The sequence below is a fragment of the Mytilus trossulus genome, chromosome 6 (genome assembly GCF_036588685.1).
Source record: "Mytilus trossulus isolate FHL-02 chromosome 6, PNRI_Mtr1.1.1.hap1, whole genome shotgun sequence".
Classification (NCBI taxonomy): Eukaryota; Metazoa; Mollusca; class Bivalvia; order Mytilida; family Mytilidae; genus Mytilus; species Mytilus trossulus.
The window spans coordinates 14,128,278-14,148,812 of record NC_086378.1 but is presented as its reverse complement, the minus strand read 5'-3'; the positions used below and the strand labels follow the sequence as shown (position 1 = coordinate 14,148,812).

The 20,535-nt window shown below is 32.1% G+C and overlaps 1 protein-coding gene and 1 long non-coding RNA gene across 3 annotated transcripts; one reads left to right on the top strand and one right to left on the bottom strand.

The window, feature by feature from the left end:
* The first annotated feature begins 1,364 nt into the window (after positions 1–1,364).
* Positions 1,365–10,112, top strand: LOC134723208 (uncharacterized). Its single transcript, XR_010108013.1, has 4 exons — positions 1,365–1,454; positions 6,998–7,052; positions 8,754–8,910; positions 9,929–10,112. It is a non-coding gene; the product is annotated as an uncharacterized LOC134723208 (long non-coding RNA).
* Positions 10,113–10,557: 445 nt separating this feature from the next.
* LOC134723207 (uncharacterized) lies at positions 10,558–20,511 on the bottom strand. Of its 2 annotated transcripts, none has more exons than XR_010108012.1 (3): positions 17,859–17,995; positions 11,443–11,556; positions 10,558–10,892 (listed from the first exon to the last, which is right to left on the bottom strand). XR_010108012.1 is itself a non-coding variant. In XM_063586833.1 (3 exons), exons 1-3 carry the CDS (start codon positions 20,474–20,476, stop codon positions 10,725–10,727), a joined length of 357 nt encoding a protein of 118 aa, XP_063442903.1. In that variant the 5' UTR covers positions 20,477–20,511; the 3' UTR covers positions 10,558–10,724. The 2 variants fall into 2 exon arrangements, 1 of the variants encoding a protein (XP_063442903.1); XM_063586833.1 differs by lacking the exon at positions 17,859–17,995 and adding an exon at positions 20,402–20,511.
* Positions 20,512–20,535: the final 24 nt, after the last annotated feature.

Here is a 20,535-nt window from a genome sequence, read left to right as displayed (position 1 = left end):
AAATACAACTATGGTATATTCCTGATGGTACTTTCAGATCTGCCTTTTGAGGGTTCAACTTGGTTCGCCCGAAAAAAAATCGTTTGCCCTGCCTCGTTATGTAAGTGCCTGTCTTAAGTCAGGAGCCAGTAATTCTGTAAATGTTGTTTGTTACTGGTATCATATTTGTTTTTAAGTAAATACTTAGGATCATTGGAAAAACATTTGATAATAAACACATGTATGGCTTGCTGTTTGGTGTGAGCCAAGGATCCGTGTTGAAGACCATACTTTGACCTATAATGGTATACTTTTACAAATCGTGACTTTGATAGAGAGTTGTATCATAGGCACTTATACCACATCTTCTTATATGTTAATATATGTATGTTTTTCACGCAATCATACAGATGTAAATGCATTAAAATTAAAACACAAGGATCCTTGCTTTTAATATGTTTAAATAAGATACTGAAATACTTAAAAAAAAACTGTACCCAGCCAGGTACAATCCGAATCTGGATGGGTATGTTGTCTAAGGAATCTGGAAATACTTGGAAATACGTGTCGAGTGCGTAGGCTACCGATCGCATGACACCATTTCTGCATTTTCCAAACAATAGATATAGGAAGATGTGGTGTGAGTGCCAATGAGACAACTCTCCATCCAAATAACAATTTAAAAATTAAACCATTATAGGTTAAAGTACGGCCTTCAACACGGAGCCTTGGCTCACACCGAACAACAAGCTATAAAGGGCCCCAAAATTACTAGTGTAAAACCATTCAAACGGGAAAACCAACGGTCTAATCTATATAAACAAAACGAGAAACGAGAAACACGTATATATTACATAAACAAACGACAACTACTGTACATCAGATTCCTGACTTAGGACAGGTGCAAACATTTGCAACAGGCAAACAACCAATAACTGAAATATATAAGGGCATACACTACAAGCACGGGGACACATTCTACTGCATCCACACAGCACGAGTAACAAACCCTGCAGTAAATAGATATAGAAATATGTTTTTGTGTAACAATTCAGAATCCCCTTTATTCAACTTGACTCATATTATTTACTCTGCAGAAAATTCGTGTAAATGTACCTATTGTTCATTTGTTTCTATCAAATTTGCCGCTGTTAAATAGCTTATCGAGAAATAATCAATCACATGCCGATTATTGACAAACATTAAGTGACATTGATCGGTTTCTCTTCTATGTTATGTTTTTGACGTTGTAGAATTGAACCAGGTAAAATGCTAATGTAAAATAAATTCCTCTGCAATGTGTTCCTTCGCATGCATGCAAATAATTAGCATGTAAAAAAAAATCACCTAAATAATTGTGTCACTTTTTTTTTAAATAATTAAAAGTTAATTGATGACCTACTTCATGTATATGTAATAACAAGCTTTTATAAACGCGACAGCAAGTTTCTGTAGCTTCATATTGTCTCGTTACAGTAAGTATTATTTTTTTAGCTGCATTTAAATTTGTTTATAAACGAATGTGTTTATTTAAAAGTCGTATTTATTTATTTGTTTATTTTATGATTGTTATGTTTTTTTATTTATTGATTTAAAATTCATTGATCTACTTATAAAGTGTCTTTTGAGTAAATATTGCAAGGAAATAATATTTCATGTAAATTTCGAATGCATCTAAATGCTGGTAATATTTTTAATTAAATCACGTCTTTACAAACAAGAGGAAATATAATATTTGTTAACAAATAAGTCACCATATTTGACTTTTTTACCGACCATGTCTCTTTTGTTCACGCATCGTTTTAAAAATAACGAAATTGATGCGACTGTCATAAAAGTGAGAGGTTTAGCGCTAGAAAACCAGGTTTAATTCACCATATTCTACATTTGAAAATGCCTGTTCCAAGTCAGGAATATGACATGTGTTGTCCATTCATTTGATGTGTTTTATCCTTTGATTTTGCCATTTGATTAGGGACTTTCTGATTTGAATTTTCCGCGGAGTTCAGTATATTTGTTATTTTACTTTTGAATATTTCAATGACAAGGTTATTTTGTATAATATTCATTAATTTTCAGATATTGGAATTAAGTGCATTTGATATAGAATACTGTTATTACTGGTAACGAAATCTCGTTTTTTTTTTTTATTAATTTATTCTTTACAAGTAATAATATAATCGTATAATCTAAATTATATAAATCAATGCGGATAAACTCTTTTTGTTGGATGCTTTATGGTTTCTGTAAAGATTTTGCAAATTGTGTCACCATAAATTATGTAAAACTTGAAAAACATACATTTTCATAATAATTTATGCTTTTTCACTTCATTTGTTAAAGCTTTCTTTTTCTGATAATCTGAACAAACAAAGGTAGTACTATAGCTAATGTCTAAATGTAAGTTAATAAGGCAAGGTCTTATTTATAAGACCTTGAAAAGTCAAATCACAAAAATACTCAACTCCGAGGAAAATTCAAGACGAAAAGTCCCTAACGAAATCGCAAAATCAAAAGCTCAAACAAATCAAATGAATGGATAACAACCGTCAACTCTGACTTGGTACAGGAATTTTCCTAAGTAGAAAATGGAGAATGAAACCTGTCTTTATTGCTAGTCAAACCTCTCACTTGTTTGATAGTAACATCCCCTTTTATTATATTGACGACGAAACGTAAACAAACTAAATAAACCTAACAGGTAAAAATATGTAAAAAGGCAACATTGTGAAATAATTAAATCACTATACAAACAAACAAACGAACGGATAACTTTTTTCAATCCGTTTATGTCTGTAAGATGTCAGTCCATATCTGGTTCATTTCCGCTTAGCGTCCGTAGGCGTCCGTTTTGTACTGTACTCATTCTTTCCGTTTCCGTTTTGTCTACGTGACTTGTCCGTTATAGATTTGTTGGATTTCCGATAGACAAATTCACCAACGCACTTCTACCGGACGTATAACGGATAAAACGGATGGGAAACTATGGAACGCCACAGCTGTCTTATGCGGAGCTCTATTATTACTTTATGTTTTTTGATTATAACTTCATGATATTTTGTCTTTACACAATATGGTTTTGACATTACGTAATGATATTTTAATATAACTCAATATGTAATAGTCATTACTTAATGATATTTCGAAATTACACGATATGGTCTCGTATTGACTTGATATAGTTTTGTCATTCCTCAATATGGTTTTTTCATTACTCAATATGGTTTTGTCATTACTCGATGAGCTTTCACCATTATTTAATATGGTTGTGTCATGAGTAAAGGAGGTTTTAACATTACTTCAGTACTGCAGTTACAATCATCACGTTGACACCGGTGTAGCAGAGTGATAAAAGAAAATTCCTAGCATTCAAATTTAGGAGGCGTTATCTGGAAACGCCCTACTTATGCAAGTACATTTCCCGAAAATGACAAAGATCAACTTTCTCCCGAAAGAGCACATATTAATAAAAAAATTAAACCCTGACCACATGCAGCAAACCCTCAATATATGTACAAACAGACAGTAAAGAGAAAACTTCCAAGGATTCAAACTGTTGGATGAGTTATACTATATACCCATAATGGGACGGAAAGACGGACGGACGGACAGAGGTTAAGCTTTTTGTCCCAAATTCAGTTGCGGTAAAGTTGTGGTGGTTTGAAAATCAGTTTTAATTGGCTGACTCAATATATCGGTATGACTGGGTAATTTAAATCCGTCGGGTCTGTACAGTTGCCTATATATGATTTCTTACATCGACTGCATTTAAACTCTGGTGAATAGTTGTCTCATTTGCAATCACACCACACCTAACCTTATTTCAACTCCAATGTTGCGTTTTGTATACTGCAACATTGTTTATTTAGTACGCATATCCCGGAGCCCTCTTTTCGGAAGCCCGAACAAAAGCCCTTGTTCCGCGATAGAAAATTTAAGTACGAACTCAAAAAGAGATATAAAATAGCTCGAATTTCAACTCGAAATCTTAATAAATCTAAATGAAACTTCAATTCGAATCTTACTCAAACTCTACCTCAAGAAGTGACTTAAATTCAAAGTTGTAACTAGAACTCTGCCTTGCAATGTGACTCAAACTCGAAGTCCAACTCTAAACTCAATGCTAACTAGAACTTTAATCTAAGCATGACTTGAATTCGAAAACTAACTCCAAGTCTAACTCAAACAGTAACCCGAACTTTAATTTGAACACTAATTAGATGGATGGCCACACGCATTCAAGGCTCATACGAACCACATCAAAGAATGACAAGACCACATCAGATAACGAAACAAACACATCAAGTAGTGTAAAATCGTCACATTTCTAAACACATTACGTAATCTTAAAACCATATACAGAATAGACAAATCATCATTACGAAATAACAAAACCACACCATGTAATGAAACAACTACATTACGTATTATTATACCTTACATATATTACAAACAATTCTATTGGATAACACCTAATCACGTGACATGGAATAATTCAGTTGATTTTCATTTGATTTCAAGGGAGGACGAATAACCCTTAAAATTCACACCAGCGATGAATTACCCTATCATAACCCTATTATTCACCGGCGAATAACCTTTTGTGTGTCTAGATTTCCGCTTGAGTTACTTCCCATGAAAATGACGTCACAGACGTAAATAACCAAAATAGCGCCGTACACGTTACACTAACAGCCCATCGAGAGACGAGGAAATATAAGGCTTTGGAAATGAATAGAGCGCCAGCGTCCATTGATATCTCTCATAGAGTAACGGTCCTTGTCAGGGCCATCAATATTTAACAAAAAGATTCTACATTCGAGAAATTCTTAAACACAAATGTCAGAGATATTTTCAAACGCCATTTCATTTGTTTGCCATGTCTGCGCCCTCAATGAAATAACCTTCTCGTGTTGACAATTTTGGATATTCACCTCTTCAACGGGCCATAATTTTATAAAGTCACATACACATCAAGTAATGTTAAAACCACATTAACAAATGACACAACCATATTGAATAATGGTGAAACCAAATCGAGTAATGACAAAACCTTATTGAATAATGACAAAACTATATCAAGTCAATACGAAACCATATCGTGTAATATCGAAATATCATTTAGTAATGACTATTCCGTATTTAATTATATTAAAACATTATTACGTAATGTCAAAACACTATTAAGTAAAGACAAAATATCACTAAGTAATAATAAAACAGCATAAAGTTATATCAGAGTTCCACATAAGACAGCTGTGGCATTCCATAGGAAACGGACATGAACGGAAGGATAACGGATACCTACCAAAAGCAAAACGGATTAATGCCAATTGAAAACTTCGCGTCACTCAGAAATAACAATTATAGAAAGGTCAGAGTGTCATGAATGTCTATTACTCATGCTTGGATCTTGAAGTAAGAGTATGCCTTCACTATCAAGCAGCTATTATTCAGGTCCGACTGAACTTAAATGTTTCAAATATAAACCTACTAGTTGTCGAAAGGATAAGAAGATAAGACAAAGGAGGTGGTCAACATCATTGCTTAGTCATGAAAGATATGTATTATAATCATCGCTCAGTTTAAATTTCCGCTTATCTTGTTCATCCTTTTTATCCGGAACGCTTTCGTTAGGTTCCGTTTTAAATAATACTAGTCCGTTGGATGTACATTTAACATCCGTTCTGTCCTGTAAGTTTCCGTTTCTCCTACGTTGCATATCCTGTAATTGTCCGTTATATTTGGTCAGTATACCAACGGACACCCAATGGATACAAATTTTGTTAACGAAAAACTTGTCATCAGTTCGGCGTCCTTTAGAGCTATCCGGTAGGTATGACCGCAGCTTCAGATAATATAATAATATTCTTTCGGTACTCATTTTCAAATCAGTCCAAAATATTAATTGATCGGCACTAATTTTTGAATTCGCCCAAGGCATTGCTTATATAAACTTATAATGTAAGTTCCATAAAATTCTGGCATGAATTTTGCATTTAAGAGTGTTAACAATGAACGCCAAATATTTCATATGACCCAGCAATGCGTCAGGTGGGGTAAAAAATATATAAATGTACGAATTGCCAGGCCTTTTTGCCGATTACGTCCACCGAATTTATTCAAAAGACGTTTTCCCTCTTTAGTCAATAACTTTTTAGGGTTCGAGCGTCACTGATGAGTCTTTTGTAGACGAAATGCGCGTCTGGCGTATATACAAAATTTAGTCCGTCGGGGTATCTATGATGAGTTTATTTAGTAAATTGTGTTACTTTAATATTTCACAATCGCATTCAAATACACTATCAATATTAAGGTGCCACAAAAATGTATTAATTTTGATCTAAACCATGACAAATGTAAAAAAAAAAATCATGATGAATTTCTCGACGCTTAACCAAACCATACATATTTGGATCTCTTGGTTATCCTGGGTTAATTTCTTAAAAAAAAAAATTTCAATTTAGAGAGTTTGACTTACAATGTAGGTTTAAACATTAAATTTGGCTTTATTTGCTCATTGAGAAAGAACTGAGGCAATCGTTTATGGAAGTTACATAACTTATCCATGACCAACTTAACCAAATTATGACAAAATTACTGTACTAAACGCTCCTCGATATGACGACCTTACTACCTGTGAAAAAGCACATTAGCAAAAATAAATGATAAGAGTACAAAAATTATAGAACAGTTACAAGTGTGAAGACTATGGATATGACATTTGTTTAGATTGCTTAATTATTATATAAAAGGTTCGTTTATAATTTTTACGTAATACATAATGCGCATTAAATTTAATTGTTTAGTACAAACTGTAAATTTAAAGTTAGACAGTTAATTTAATTACTAAAACATGTAACTTGTATAAATTAAAGTCAGTTACAACATAAAAAAAATAATTTATATCACTCATACTGTGTTGTTTCTTATTTATTGTTTACAACTGTAAATGTCCTTCGGTTTTGTAAGTCTTTGTTTTACTCCTTGGTCAATGTATAGTAAATTTTTATTTCAGATTTACACCATGAAAACAAGTGTTGCTGTTATCATTCTGTTCGTTTGCCTATCGGGTAAGCATTTCTTAGCCTTTCTGGTAAGACTTTCTTAGACTTTCGAGTATTACTGTTGCCTTTATTTAGCCTTTCGGGTACTACTGTTGCCTTTATTTAGCCTTTCGGGTACTACTGTTGCCTTTATTTAGCCTTTCGGGTACTACAATGTACTGTTGCCTTTATTTAGCCTTTCTGGTACCACTGTTGCCTTTATTTAGCCTTTCGGGTACCACTGTTGCCTTTATTTAGCCTTTCGGGTACCACTGTTGCCTTTATTTAGCCTTTCGGGTACTACTGTTGCCTTTATTCAGCCTTACGGGTTAGACTTTATTTGCCTTTCGGGTAAGACTATCTTAACCTTTCGAGTAAGACGTTCTTTGTCTTACATGTAAGACTTTCTTTGCCTTTCAGGTAAGATTTTTCTTGCCTTTTGTGTAAGACTTTGTTAGCTTTTCGGGTAAGACTTTCTTTGACTTTCGGTTGAGTCTTTCTTTAAAATAAAATTGAGAATGGAAATAGGGAATGTGTCAAAGAGACAACAACCCGACCAAATAAAAAACAACAGCAGAAGGTCACCAACAGGTCTTCAATGTAGCGAGAAATTCCCGCACCCGGAGGCGTCCTTCAGCTGGCCCCTAAACAAATATATACTAGTTCAGTGATAATGAACGCCATACTAATTTCCAAATTGTACACAAGAAACTAATATAAAAATAATACAAGACTAACAAAGGCCAGAGGCTCCTGACTTGGGACAGGCGCAAAAATGCGGCGGGGTTAAACATGTTTGTGAGATCTCAACCCTCCCCCTATACCTCTAACCAATGTAGAAAAATAGACGCATAACAATACGCACATTAAAATTCATGCCTTTCGATGAGACTTATTTGTCTTTTTGGTAAAATTTTTGACGTTTCCCTTAAACCTGTATATGTCATTTATTTCTTAAAAAATCATTTTATGTTGATGTCAAGCATTTGGAAGTGTCTTTATTTTTTCTTTACTTACTTTTCTAAATATTTCATTTCTAGGTTGTTTTATTTATTTCTTTAATTATATGTGATTGTATTTTGTAATTTTCCTCTTGTTTCACATGTCAATGTGACGGAGTGTTTTTAAAATAAAGCATATTGTATATTATTGTATACTATTTGTGATGCACCATATCAAGAAATTCTTACTTTGTCGATGCACTCTGTCTCTATCTTATTTGAGTAACGTCTGTTATAACATGATCAACACGATGGGTGCCACATGTGGAGCAGGATCTGTTTCCTTTCCGGAGCACGTGATATCACCTCCAGTTTTGGGCGGGGTTCTTTTTCTTTATTTTTTAGTTTTATATGTTGTGTCATGTGTACTATTGTCTGTCTGTTTTTCTTTTTAATTTTTAGACATGGCATTGTCAGTTTATATTCGTATATGAGTTTTAGAGTCTATCTGTTATCTTTCGTCCCTCTTTGAGAACTATTCCTTTTTTTACACTTATAATATTCACTTAATATAAAGGGAAAAATACAGCATTTGACTACATTCCTGAATAACAGCTTGGACACTTTTGTCATCCGCTATCATATAAGACAGATATCGCTTATTTTAAGATTTACTCCTAGTTCGTTCTTGATAGTTATTTAAAAAAATTATATTGATGTTTTGTTTCTGAAATAATTATTTGTGTACTTCTGGATAGTAGTAAATTTTCTCAATTAATTATTTCAGGCATTACCATAAACGAAACCGAAGGGATCAAAATAAAATGTAGATGGGGAGGATGTCCGTTCAACAAAACCTGTTACCTCTGTTGTGACCACGTAAGGCAAGGCTGCATTGGTGGAAAGTGTAGGGGATTCCTATGTGTATGTGATTGCCCTGCTGGGTATGTATCGATTAATTATCTTAAATTAAAACTTATCAAAATTTGAATATAGGTCAAATTAGTCGTATACGTCAGTAAGACCGCGACTATACGACACAAATAACCAATCGAAATATAGAGGCATTCTTGCAGTGTGTATAAATTCGCTGATTCATAGATCACAAAATGTTTAGTTTTGATCCGTCCCAAATTTTGGAAATTGTGAATTAAATAAAACGTAAAATTATCACATTGCTATCTTGATACAACACTTGTATGATAAATAAGAAAACAATTGTATACGTTTCTGAACCTTTTATCTGATTAAAATTCACCGATCTGACAACCATCCGTTTTAATTTTAGTTCCAATAATTATCAGCCAATGCAATTTAAACCTTCAAAAGTTACAATAGATACAATAGATCATTCAAACTTATAAATCGAAAATAAACTGACATTGCCATGGGTAAAAAAAATATTAAAAATGCAAACAAATAATAGTAAAAAAAAAACAACATATAAAATTTAAGACTAGGCAACAAATAGCACTATGGTTGATCTCAGGTCTACGGAAGGGTATTCAGATTCTGCTATACATGTGGCACCCGTCGTGTTCTTCGTGTTATTTCAAACCCAGTAAATAATCTAATTCGGTAGATCACCTTCATAATGAAAAGGGAAATGTATTGTAGTAACGGCATAAGGAACATAACCGATATCATCTGTCATACGGTTTTCATAGCGGTCAACCAACACGTGATGGCGTCCGTAAAATTTATTTTAAGGATGATTTCAACTTCATCATTTGGAACTCTTGGTTTAATGGCTTCCTTGTAAAACAGATACAAGGATGGATCGTTTTCAGATCATTGAAAGCAAAGCATGGACAAAAGGTCATGGACATATAGGATACCACTTTTGATTATTTGTTTAAAATGAATATACAATTTGTATTGACAGAATATGACTATTTTCAATTATGGACCACTCTGGTACAATTATGGAAATTGTTAATGATTGATTTTTTTTTTATTTAGATAAAAGAGACAATCCAAGATATTGAAAACATAGGAATCGATGTTAATGCGCGCTCAATTTGAAAATTGATTTTAGTTCTAAGATTAGGAACAGGAGAAGACTTCATTAGTTACTTAATTGTTTGTGATCCTCTTTTTTTCATACTACAAATCAAATAGATTTGGGCTAAAGAACTTTTCTCTCTAATTTTGTTCGGACAGAAATTATGTAAATATATTTAATTTTTATAATAAAATATTATCTGAATAATTTATATTTATTTTGTCTACAAATACCATTATTGAATCATATAAGATTGGTAACAGTGACCATTTAGTTTGTCCGGTTCGGTTTAAATGGTACATTTTGTTCGAATAAGTTGTGCTTAGGCTAGCCCTCATTTTTTCTCCTCCAAACAAAATCAGTATAATGTCTTTAAACGGATTTATATATTCCAAGACTTAATAAAAGTAGGGTCATCGACTCATTTTTTCAATAAACTGAAATGCGAGTCAGCTGTTGATCATATTGCAGAAACATTGGCTTTAGCTCAAACCTTGACAAATTGCAAACATTATACATGGTATAAAAAGGTATCATACGCGTCGTAAAATGAAGGGTGCATAACCTACATTGAAAATAGGTCCTTTAGTATAAAAATAAACAATTAAGATTACCGTTTTTAGTACCTGTCTGCTTGAGACTTAAATACATTTATATGTTAATTTGTTATTTTTATTATGAAAATGGGGCTTATTATATGCAAAAATAATTTGTACAGATGGTTCAGTTTTTTTGGTATTGAAGTCAAACTTCTTATTTTTCTTTCCGTTGTCGCAACATGATTGGCAGTGATCGTTTTGATGGTTGATTTCTCTTCCTTAACATTTGCTGTCTGGCGTATTCCAAAAAGTAAGGTTTATAGGTTAAAAATAACTGCATATCATCTAGATCTTCTGGATTTACCTCAGCAATATCTGTTAACTGAAAGTACAAAACAATTATATTACGATCTTACATGCATAAATAATATAGTATATCGATGTTCAGTTTATGTCCCAGAATTAAGACAAACATGTGGTCAGAAAGTTTACGATTCAAAAGATATTTTTTTCTTAGATACACGACAGTAGGATTGTGATAGGGTTCGAGGTTCCCAACTTAATATATTCCTTGTATTGTTTTTTATTGTTGTTCGTCACTTCGTTGTTTTTCAATATTACGACTCTCTCTTTTGATATTTGTTACTATCAAAGATTGGAAATGTTCATTTATTGGATAAAGTCTAAAAACTTGAATATGTATGTTGTCTCTTTGATACATTCCCCATTTTCATTCTCAATTTTATTTCTATCTTGACTGTCCTCAGATACAGTATGGGTTTTACTCATTGTCGAAAGACACTCGTTTACCCAGAGGTGCTTAATTCTGATTTATTTGTACTGGGTAAGATAGTTTTTTAATTGGAGATAATACCAAACCTTATATTTCTTAATATATATAAATGATATATATGTACTTATATTATACATACCTCGTCCTCTCGTCTTGTCGGGTGTTCTGGGCTTTCAAAAAACCAGCCATGTATACAGGAAATGTGAAGAGAAAGGACTGCCAATGAGATCAGAATCGTTGTATATTTCATTGTCTGAATAAAATATAAAACATAAATCAGTCAATCAGTCAATAGCATGATGTATAAGATATAGTTTGAATGGTCTGTTTTATGAATATATATATATCACGAAAATAATTGCTTTAATATATTAATATTCTCTTGGTCTTGGTTCCCAAAACTCTTCATTTGTTGTTTTCTAAACTTCTTGTGTAGAGAAAAACGGATTGAAGTAATTAATTATAAGTATTGATAATCTTTTGTTCATTCACAATAAAATATTGTTTACACATGCACTGAAAAGGCAATCTTTTCGTTGACCCTTAAAAAAGATTGGGTTCTTATGTGCTCAGACTGAGGTAAATATGTTCGTTTAGTGGAAAAGAATAGAATTTCAACATTGAAAAGTGAAACAAAAACGATACCAGGAATTACCATTTCATTTACTGATCTGACAAACGAAAAATATTCATTCAAGCAAATCCAGGATGTACAATAACTTGAAATTAAACAGATCGAAAAACGAAAATCGTAATTTTACGATTGCATTGACGATTTACGTGATTGTCTGTCCATATATTGTTGGAATCGGGTTGTGTGACCGTCAGTCGTCTGTGGTGGTCATCTCGAAGGATAATAAGATGGCGCCTTCTTTTAAATATCAACGAAATGCTGATACCTACATTATATGAAGAGTCTATATTTTTTTCTTTTGTCTCTTTTGAAATTTAAATATGTGATTTGATACATATTAAATCAAATATTAGAACTTTGATTATATCAATGAACATGAATTTGACATATAACTCCTTTTCAGTAAAAGATTTGAAGGACAAGTTGTGTGCATTTTTTATTGATATGATTTTCGATAAAGCTGATATGAAACATATTTTTTATATCGAGTTCTTGCTATTGAATCAATACTTTATAATAAATTCCTAAATTGCATATACAAATTAGATTTTAACCATCTAATTGATGATGATATCTGTGTTCTTTGCGTAAAGAGTTTGAAGCATTACAAACACGACGTTAATTGACTGGTAGGTTTATTTTTGGTGTTTTTACCACTTTTTAGAAACTTGGTTTTTTTTTCGTACTTCACTTTCTCTGTTCAGATATGACGTTAAAATGTCCGAGTAGAAGTTATTAGCGATGACACTATGTGTGAGAAGACAATATCAAGAGACCAGGAAAAAACGAGGAAAAAATTATCAGCCGTTTTATTTTATTCTTATGTCGCTCTAAATCGATCAACATCAAATTTTATATCAATATGGAGAAAACCCGATTATCTAATTTATCTTACCTCCTATACATTTCTGCTATTATGATTGGTTAAGAGCAACCGGGTGGAGACCGTGTATATTCCATATTAGGTAAGTATGGGTGAGTTGTGTCCCTTTATACAAACAACACGGTGGTGAGAAACAAGTCTAAACGGTTTCAACAGACGATTAAATGGTTAATGAACGATTGAAATTAATTCCTTACAACACATTTAAAGCTAACAAGTTGTTATTGTTTGCATTTGATTTTGAATAGACCTATGGAAGTTGGTTGATAATAATAACAGAACAGTATTGATGACGTGATCACTTTTATAGGCCACTAGAAAACCTAGCAATTTTTTGCATGATTTATTACTAATAATGTGGTCAATTTCGGGGTTTTGTTTTGGTCTTCCGTTTTATGCCAAGGCGTGTTCAGTTTCGTCCTATGATTTTTTGGATGTCACATTATTTTTGTCTCTATTCTATTTAAATCTAAATTAATAAGTTCTTTCAGCCAATCGTTTTTATACAACATTAAGTCTTTAAACGAACGTACGACGTCAGAGAAAAAAATCATCAGTATTGAAGCACAATTGCTATTATTATCTTCTCATGATTGGATAATAAAGTTGTGTATCTTCCTTCTTATTATAGCAATGTGATATTGAATTTGAAATAAATTGGGAATTGCACATTATGTTACTACCCAGTAGGAATTGATCAAAAAAAGATTAGCTGATTAAAATCTCCAACTTTACGTTGCTGTTAATAAGTCTACTGGTGAAATCATGACGACCTTTTACAAAATCACGTAATGTTGGTTTTATTGCCATTTTTTTTTTCTTTACATCTTCAAACTATCATGATCCAACAGGTGAATAATTTGATTAGTAATAGTCATTTGCATTGTGATGATTTCAGAAAATAGAAGTTGAAATAAATATATCTTTGCTGATAAGAAACGTTGTTTTTTGTCACTTAAAGTCTACATGTATCTCTTACTGTGCAAATCAGGTCATGGCAATGAAAAGAAAACCACCCATGTTTTCGGGACTAAATGTTCTACCTTGAATAATATTTAATAAAAGAAGAAATTTATATTGAATAGATGACGACCGTTGACGACGGGTGAAAATGGTAAGACATAAAAAGGAAGTCACATTTTCTTTAAATTACACAATAAAGCAAAATTCAAATTTACGGATTTTCAATTTCAAGATATTAAAAACAAGAGAAACATTGAACTATATGAAATAGTGAAATGCGCTTCGTTTTTTGTGTTGCTTGGCTCGTTTAAACGATGAAAACAAAAACTACCAAAATTAGAAAGAAAAATTATTAAAACAAAAAAGCAAATGTTGTAAAAAAAATATTTATCTAGGAGAGATAAAGGTAATAGTAGTATACCGCTGTTCAATAGTCATCAATATATTTAACTGAAACAAATCCTGTTCACAAACCAAAACCGAGGGAAACACACCAATTATAAGCAATAAAAAACAATTAAATGTAACAAAAACAAGCGCCAACATGCATAGACAAGGACTTATTGATAAAAACCACAATATGAAAAACCTCCCGCTTATATGCCATTGTTAAACATACCTCTTAAATAACAATATCACCTGCCACGAATACAGTACAGATAACTGCAAGAACACTCATGACAGAGAAAAACACATCTAAACAAAATAATAGAACATATTAACATGCCGGCCACCTAAAATTAATTAAGGACAGTACACAAGTACAGCAAAATAGAATTATAAACTGTGTGTCACAAGAATGTATCAACGCCACAAAAAGAGACGTCACTGGTATATTTTAAACAGTTGAATATAAAATTGTTTTGATAATGGTGTAATTATTAGAAACAGACATCATCATGCCCAAACGGAAACATCTTAAAGACAAACAACGGTCCAAAAAACAAAACACTCAGAACAGAGAATAACACAAATAAACAACATAATAGAACATATAAAAATGTCGCCCTTCGCCCACAAAATAGCAACAACCATCTAAAATTAATTGAGAACAGTCCGCAAGTACAGCAGAAAAGAAATTATGAACTGTGTGTCACAAGAATGTATCAACGCCCCAAAAAGAGACGTCACTGGTAAATTTCGAACAGTTGAATATAGAATATTGATTAAGTTTGTGCTGGTGTTATTTGATGCAGTTTTTATTTGTTACAAAAATATTAAAATAGAATTGTGTTGATAATGGTGTAATTATAAAAAAACAGACAGCATCATGCCCAAACGGAAACATCTTAAAGATAAACAACGGTCAAAAAAACAATTCAGAAAACAGATGATTGGGAATTATGAATCCCACCAAAAAGGTGAATTAACATAGCGTATCCGAAATTATTCATACTATTTTTGTAAAAGGTGCATCGAACTGACGAATCTGTAAATACATTAAGACCCTAAAGCTCATCATATAAATTAGAGAATCAACGTTAGAATAGCTATTGACATAAGTAGAAGCGAATTCAACAAAATATGAATTATCTGAAGTCCAAATGATATTAAAATATAAAAATAAAAACTTTTTGAGTTGAAGCTTACCGAAGATCACTTTCAAGCAAACAAAATCAACAATACGATAGCCAAAAATAGATACTTTCGGAGCTTGATGAACAAAATGGGTTTAAAATAATAACCGAAAGTTAATCAAAGGTCAACGTTTTGCCTGAAAGTTGGAGAAAGAACCTTAGTTTCATACAAGTGAGAGGTTTAGTGAACTTTACGACCAAGTTTAATCTATATTTTCTACACAAGAAAGGCATGTACGAGTAAGAAATATGACAGTTGTTTTCCATTCGTTTGATGTGTTTTAGCTTTTGATATTGCCATTTGCTAAGGAACTTCGCTATTTAAATTTTACTTTGAGTTCTTATTTGTTTTAATTTATTTTTACTTTTCTTAACAAATTTTTATTTTGAAACATTTTACCTTAAGAAGTTATATTAAGTGTAAGATATTTTAAAATAAAAGAACTCATCTTAATCAGTATTAGACGGGGAATAAATTGACTTTTTTTTGTCAATGAATGATTTGACAGTATTTAGAAACAGTGCTATGTACGCAATACAATTATCACCCGCTTGACCTGGTAGAATACATGTGTTATTAAATAATACAGTCGTCTTTTTAATTAGTTTTGTACTTCTCCCTGAAGGAACTGGTAACACAACTGTATCAATAACAACTTATCAAATTTGCTCCAAAAAAATGTAAACCAAGTTATCCGTAATTGCTATGATAATTCGTGAACAGGAAAACGATCTGGTTAGAAAGTATATGAATATAGAATATAAAAAAAAAAATAAGCCATTCATCTTTTGATCTGAAATAACAGCAAAACAAAAACACAGATAATAAGTGGTATGTGTAACGATAAACTTATCATATATACCAGGATTAAAATTCATTAGCATTTCGCTTGCAAAAGACTCTTTAGTGGCCCCAAATAGAAAAAAAAGTAATAAGATCAAATACTTTACGAATTTGAAGAGTATAGATGACTCGAAATTCCGAAAAGTTGTGCCAAATAAAGCTACATATATAGCAACATGAACATATTCTTTAGGTACAGATTTATTTTATTACTGGATGTATAATACACAGGAAAATCAAAATACGTGCATGTAGAAATTCACACCAATCGTATAAATGATACACAGTAAAAAAAACAATAATTAATATAAAATGAGCAGCACGAATCCCACCTAAACCCCATGGACGACCTGGGGTGCATCGGAACGGTTGTAAGATCCTGCTTCACGTGTGACAACCGTCGTGTTGTAGATGGACGTTGCATATTTTTTATCAAATCTTAATTGGGGAAAGCGATGAAAAGCGAAAAGATTGAGGCATTAAATATTCGAGAAAAAAATCATGGCTTTCTGTGACACAGAAACCCGTAACGATAAACATAAATCATAATGGTGTACATAGCATATGTTAGAAATGTACACTTGTATATTACAAAATACTCAAAACATATATTTAAAATACCAGTACAATTAACACCACAATTAATTCCGGCGTTTAACCATTTTTTTAAAAGTAGTATAAATCAATAAAATGGAAAAAGTAATCGAATTAGAATTGTTACAGACACAAACTCATTTCCTATAATAATTCCAAGGGCTGAGCTGTTATCAAACAGATACAAATCCATTAATAATTTTTCGCTTTTTTCGTTAAAGTTTGGTCAGCTTCGTAGGAAGACCAAGAAGATTTGGACTTTCAATAACCCTTGCATTTTAACCTTTTAACTAACCTTATCCACGTTTAGTGAGTGCTTATATATCCCATTGAAGCTGATATCTATGATATTGCCAAAGTAGAATATTTGCGTCAAATCTTCCTTGATTTTGTTAACGATAGTGACACAGATAAACGGATTCCAACAAGAATCTTTGACAAAAAAATATTTGATTTCCTCTTTTCCAATGACAACTTCCAATTTCCTATCTCATTTAGATATTTGCCCCTTTCTTAAAAACTTCTCAAGCAGACTAAACCTGCTGCTCAGTATGAGCCAATGCTCTGTGTTGAAGGTCGTATCTTGACCTATACTGTTTACTTTTATAAATTGTCACTTGGATAGAGAGTTATCTAATTTTCACTCATACCAGATCTTCATATATCTGTTAAAAAGAAGATGGCTGCAATAGACAATAAATACCTTGAACGGTTACCATCACGAATTGGTTGACGGACACGATGTGGTAATGTCTTACCTCAATAGCGACATATGTTCACGATCTTTGATCTTAAGATGTCAGTATATATATTGTAGTCTTATCTGTAAATTTAACGGTTGTGCTGTCTGTTTGTGTATGGATTCACATGGTTGTTAATGTCTGTATAGCAGGAAACACTAATCCTGTTCCAACTTCAAAGAAATACTAATATTGACGAACTCAAACACCGTTTTCATTCACTCTCATATATGTTTAAAATATAAATTGTTTCCCTTTTTTACACTGACATGCAATGAAGTATTGTATACAAAACAATGTGATCTTAAACTAATACTTACAGCTTTAGAGATGTTCACTGCTCTGTTTCAAACTTCGAGATAGAGGCTTGCTTTAGTTCCCCTTTTATTTAATATTTGGAATGTACGTAGGTTAAATCAACCATTTATGGCAACGTAATATGTCCGCACCTGACTTATTAAAGGTAACTTCTGCTCAGGGAATAAGTTTATGATTTTGATCATGTTGTATGGAGATCTAGTGATTTCCCAGAAGTCAGGGTGTTGATTATTTTTCTTCTAAAAACTCGATATATTTGTATATCTGATAGAAATCCTCAATAATTTCATTTATAATACAAGGAACGAAAATAAAAAATATGTCTAATTGAAAAATTGGAGTTTTATTACTTTCTAAGAATAATGAAATTTTAAGGAAAGTTATATACCAGTATATTACTCGATGCATCATTTCTTGCTAGAATATATAAAACTGTTAGCATGAACTAATTTGTATAATATTCGATTTTTAAAAATAAATAGCAATGGTTATAAATAATTAGAAGTATTAAAATGTCCCAATAAGGAAGAACAATGATTTTGATTAGTTTTATCTAAATGGATGTTTTAAACTTTTTCACACATAACTGTTTAATGTAGGTGTGCGTTTATTAATTTTAAAAAAGTAATATCTTTTATAAGGAATTTGGCCACAATTTTAATAACACGATTTTGACTCTTTATTTTTTTCATCGATTAAGATAAAACGTCATTTTCCATGTATAATAACGTTTAAACAGGATTTGAAATGATAGTTTCAATTGGCTTGTTTTTACAATAAGCGATCTCATTTAAAGTCATATGAAACGAGTGTCAGGAAAAAAATAAAGGCATTTCAATTCTTGAACTAGTGCATACAAACATCAGAAACTTAGTCTTCTGTGCACGATTTTATCATTTTTTCGCATAAATTTCGTAAAATCATTTCTTTTCAATCGGTCAGTGTTGTTGTGAAAATACGATTGTCACCTATTTGTCATCTATCAACAAAAAGCATGGATATTGAGCACGTGTTTAACATGTACAATCAGATATAATAGTCTACTTGAAGGACATCCGTGCGTATTATGATCACCGGATTTCTACGAGATGGGTCACACTGATGTCACTGTGCATACAGAAAATATGTCGGGGAATTGCTTCCTGGAAGCAAGCAATTAAAATAAAGTAAATTTCTTCTAAATATGAACAAAGGAGTAGGTTTAGTAAGACCCCTTTTTGGCCCCAAAATATAGCAGTTTTACAAAATTGTGAAAATGTAATCTTTTAGCTATTTACTGGAAAGTAGAATGCTTCAGCATCATAAATATGGGCTGTCTTTGACTATATACAATGCACATATATCGGGTACTGGCATCATGAAGTCATGCTAAATTACTGAAATCTTAACAATTTTAGCATTTAAGCTAAATTTTAGACGGTTTCCGCCTTAATTGAAAGTGGCCGCATTCGTGTTCATTCATGATCTTGAAATCTTAGTTGTATTTGATGATAATACATAACATATTTAAAGGTTGAGGATGAACACGGATGCGGCCACTTTCATTTTTGACAAAAACATCTGAAAAGTGACGTTTTATGGCATATTTGGTAGATTTTTCATATTTTTGCTTGAATCGGAGCGTTTTTAATGACTAAATCAGTCAAAATCTTTAACATACACGAACTGAATCAATTGAAATAGACACTTAAGTGTTTAAAAAGTGTCCAAAATCTTTCTTTAGATTAAAACTGAAATTTGAGGCCAAAATCGGCCCTTACCAGACCTACTCCTTTAAGAATGTTCTTCAGAAAAACGTATATGTACATAAGTTTTATAAGGAAAACTATCCATTGAGTTAAAAAGAAACATATGCATCTCTATTTTTTAATTTGAGGTTTCTTATCATTTAAAGTAGTTTTGGACCTTTGGTAAACTCAAGGGGATGTGATACAGTTTCAAGGGAGTTAACTCTTCGTTTTATGGTAAGTCAAACTCCCTAGCAGGTTCAATTCCCTCAATAAAGTTGCTTTCGGAGGGAAGTCATGCGAATAATTTTCCGTAATAAAAACGTGTTCGAATGAAATTTAAAATAAAAGATATTAAAATAAAAGATATCCGAATTACACATCAAGCCAAAGGGCAAGTTTTAACCTATCTTTCGATTTTTAAATTTTAGAATTATTTTAAGGAACTAAGGTGTCGGCTTCCTCAGGCAAAGTTGGCATTGAGCGTTCCTGGTGAAGGTAGATCCAGAAAAACGCTTCAGATACAAGAAATTATTAGTTTTCAGTTTTTGTCATTCAGCTGTTGATCTATAACAATTCTTTGTTCTTCTCATCTGAATTTATTTGGTTAAAACCTGAATGTGGTCTGGTATTAATAGTTCCTAGTAATTTTTGCGTAAACCACGTTGTCGATATATAAAGAGCTATTTTCTAATTAAGAATATTTCATGCAAGCCTTGAATTTGTTAGTTAGGTAATGCTCAGCCCACCATGCAGACTTGCTGAAATCCATAAATATAATAAGAAAGCAATAAAATAGAAACTAAAACATAACCTACCTCAAAAATCCATCTCGATTTAATATTGTTTGAACTTGGAGCGTTCAAGTAGCGGAATAACCTTCCGCCGAGCATATCATCCTGACGTCATCACTTCATGAAGACGTGCAATAATTACAACCTTTAAGTTATTA

What these genes read in the sequence shown, in the direction of transcription:
- LOC134723207 (XM_063586833.1), bottom strand. Translation starts at nt 20,476, where the DNA reads ATGCTCGGCGGAAGGTTATTCCGCTACTTGAACGCTCCAAGTTCAAAC. An exon ending in AATCGAGATGGATTTTTGAG is followed by an intron (nt 11,557 to 20,401) that starts GTAGGTTATGTT and finishes TATTTTATTCAG; the next exon opens with ACAATGAAATATACAACGAT. An exon ending in CGACAAGACGAGAGGACGAG is followed by an intron (nt 10,893 to 11,442) that starts GTATGTATAATA and finishes TTGTACTTTCAG; the next exon opens with TTAACAGATATTGCTGAGGT.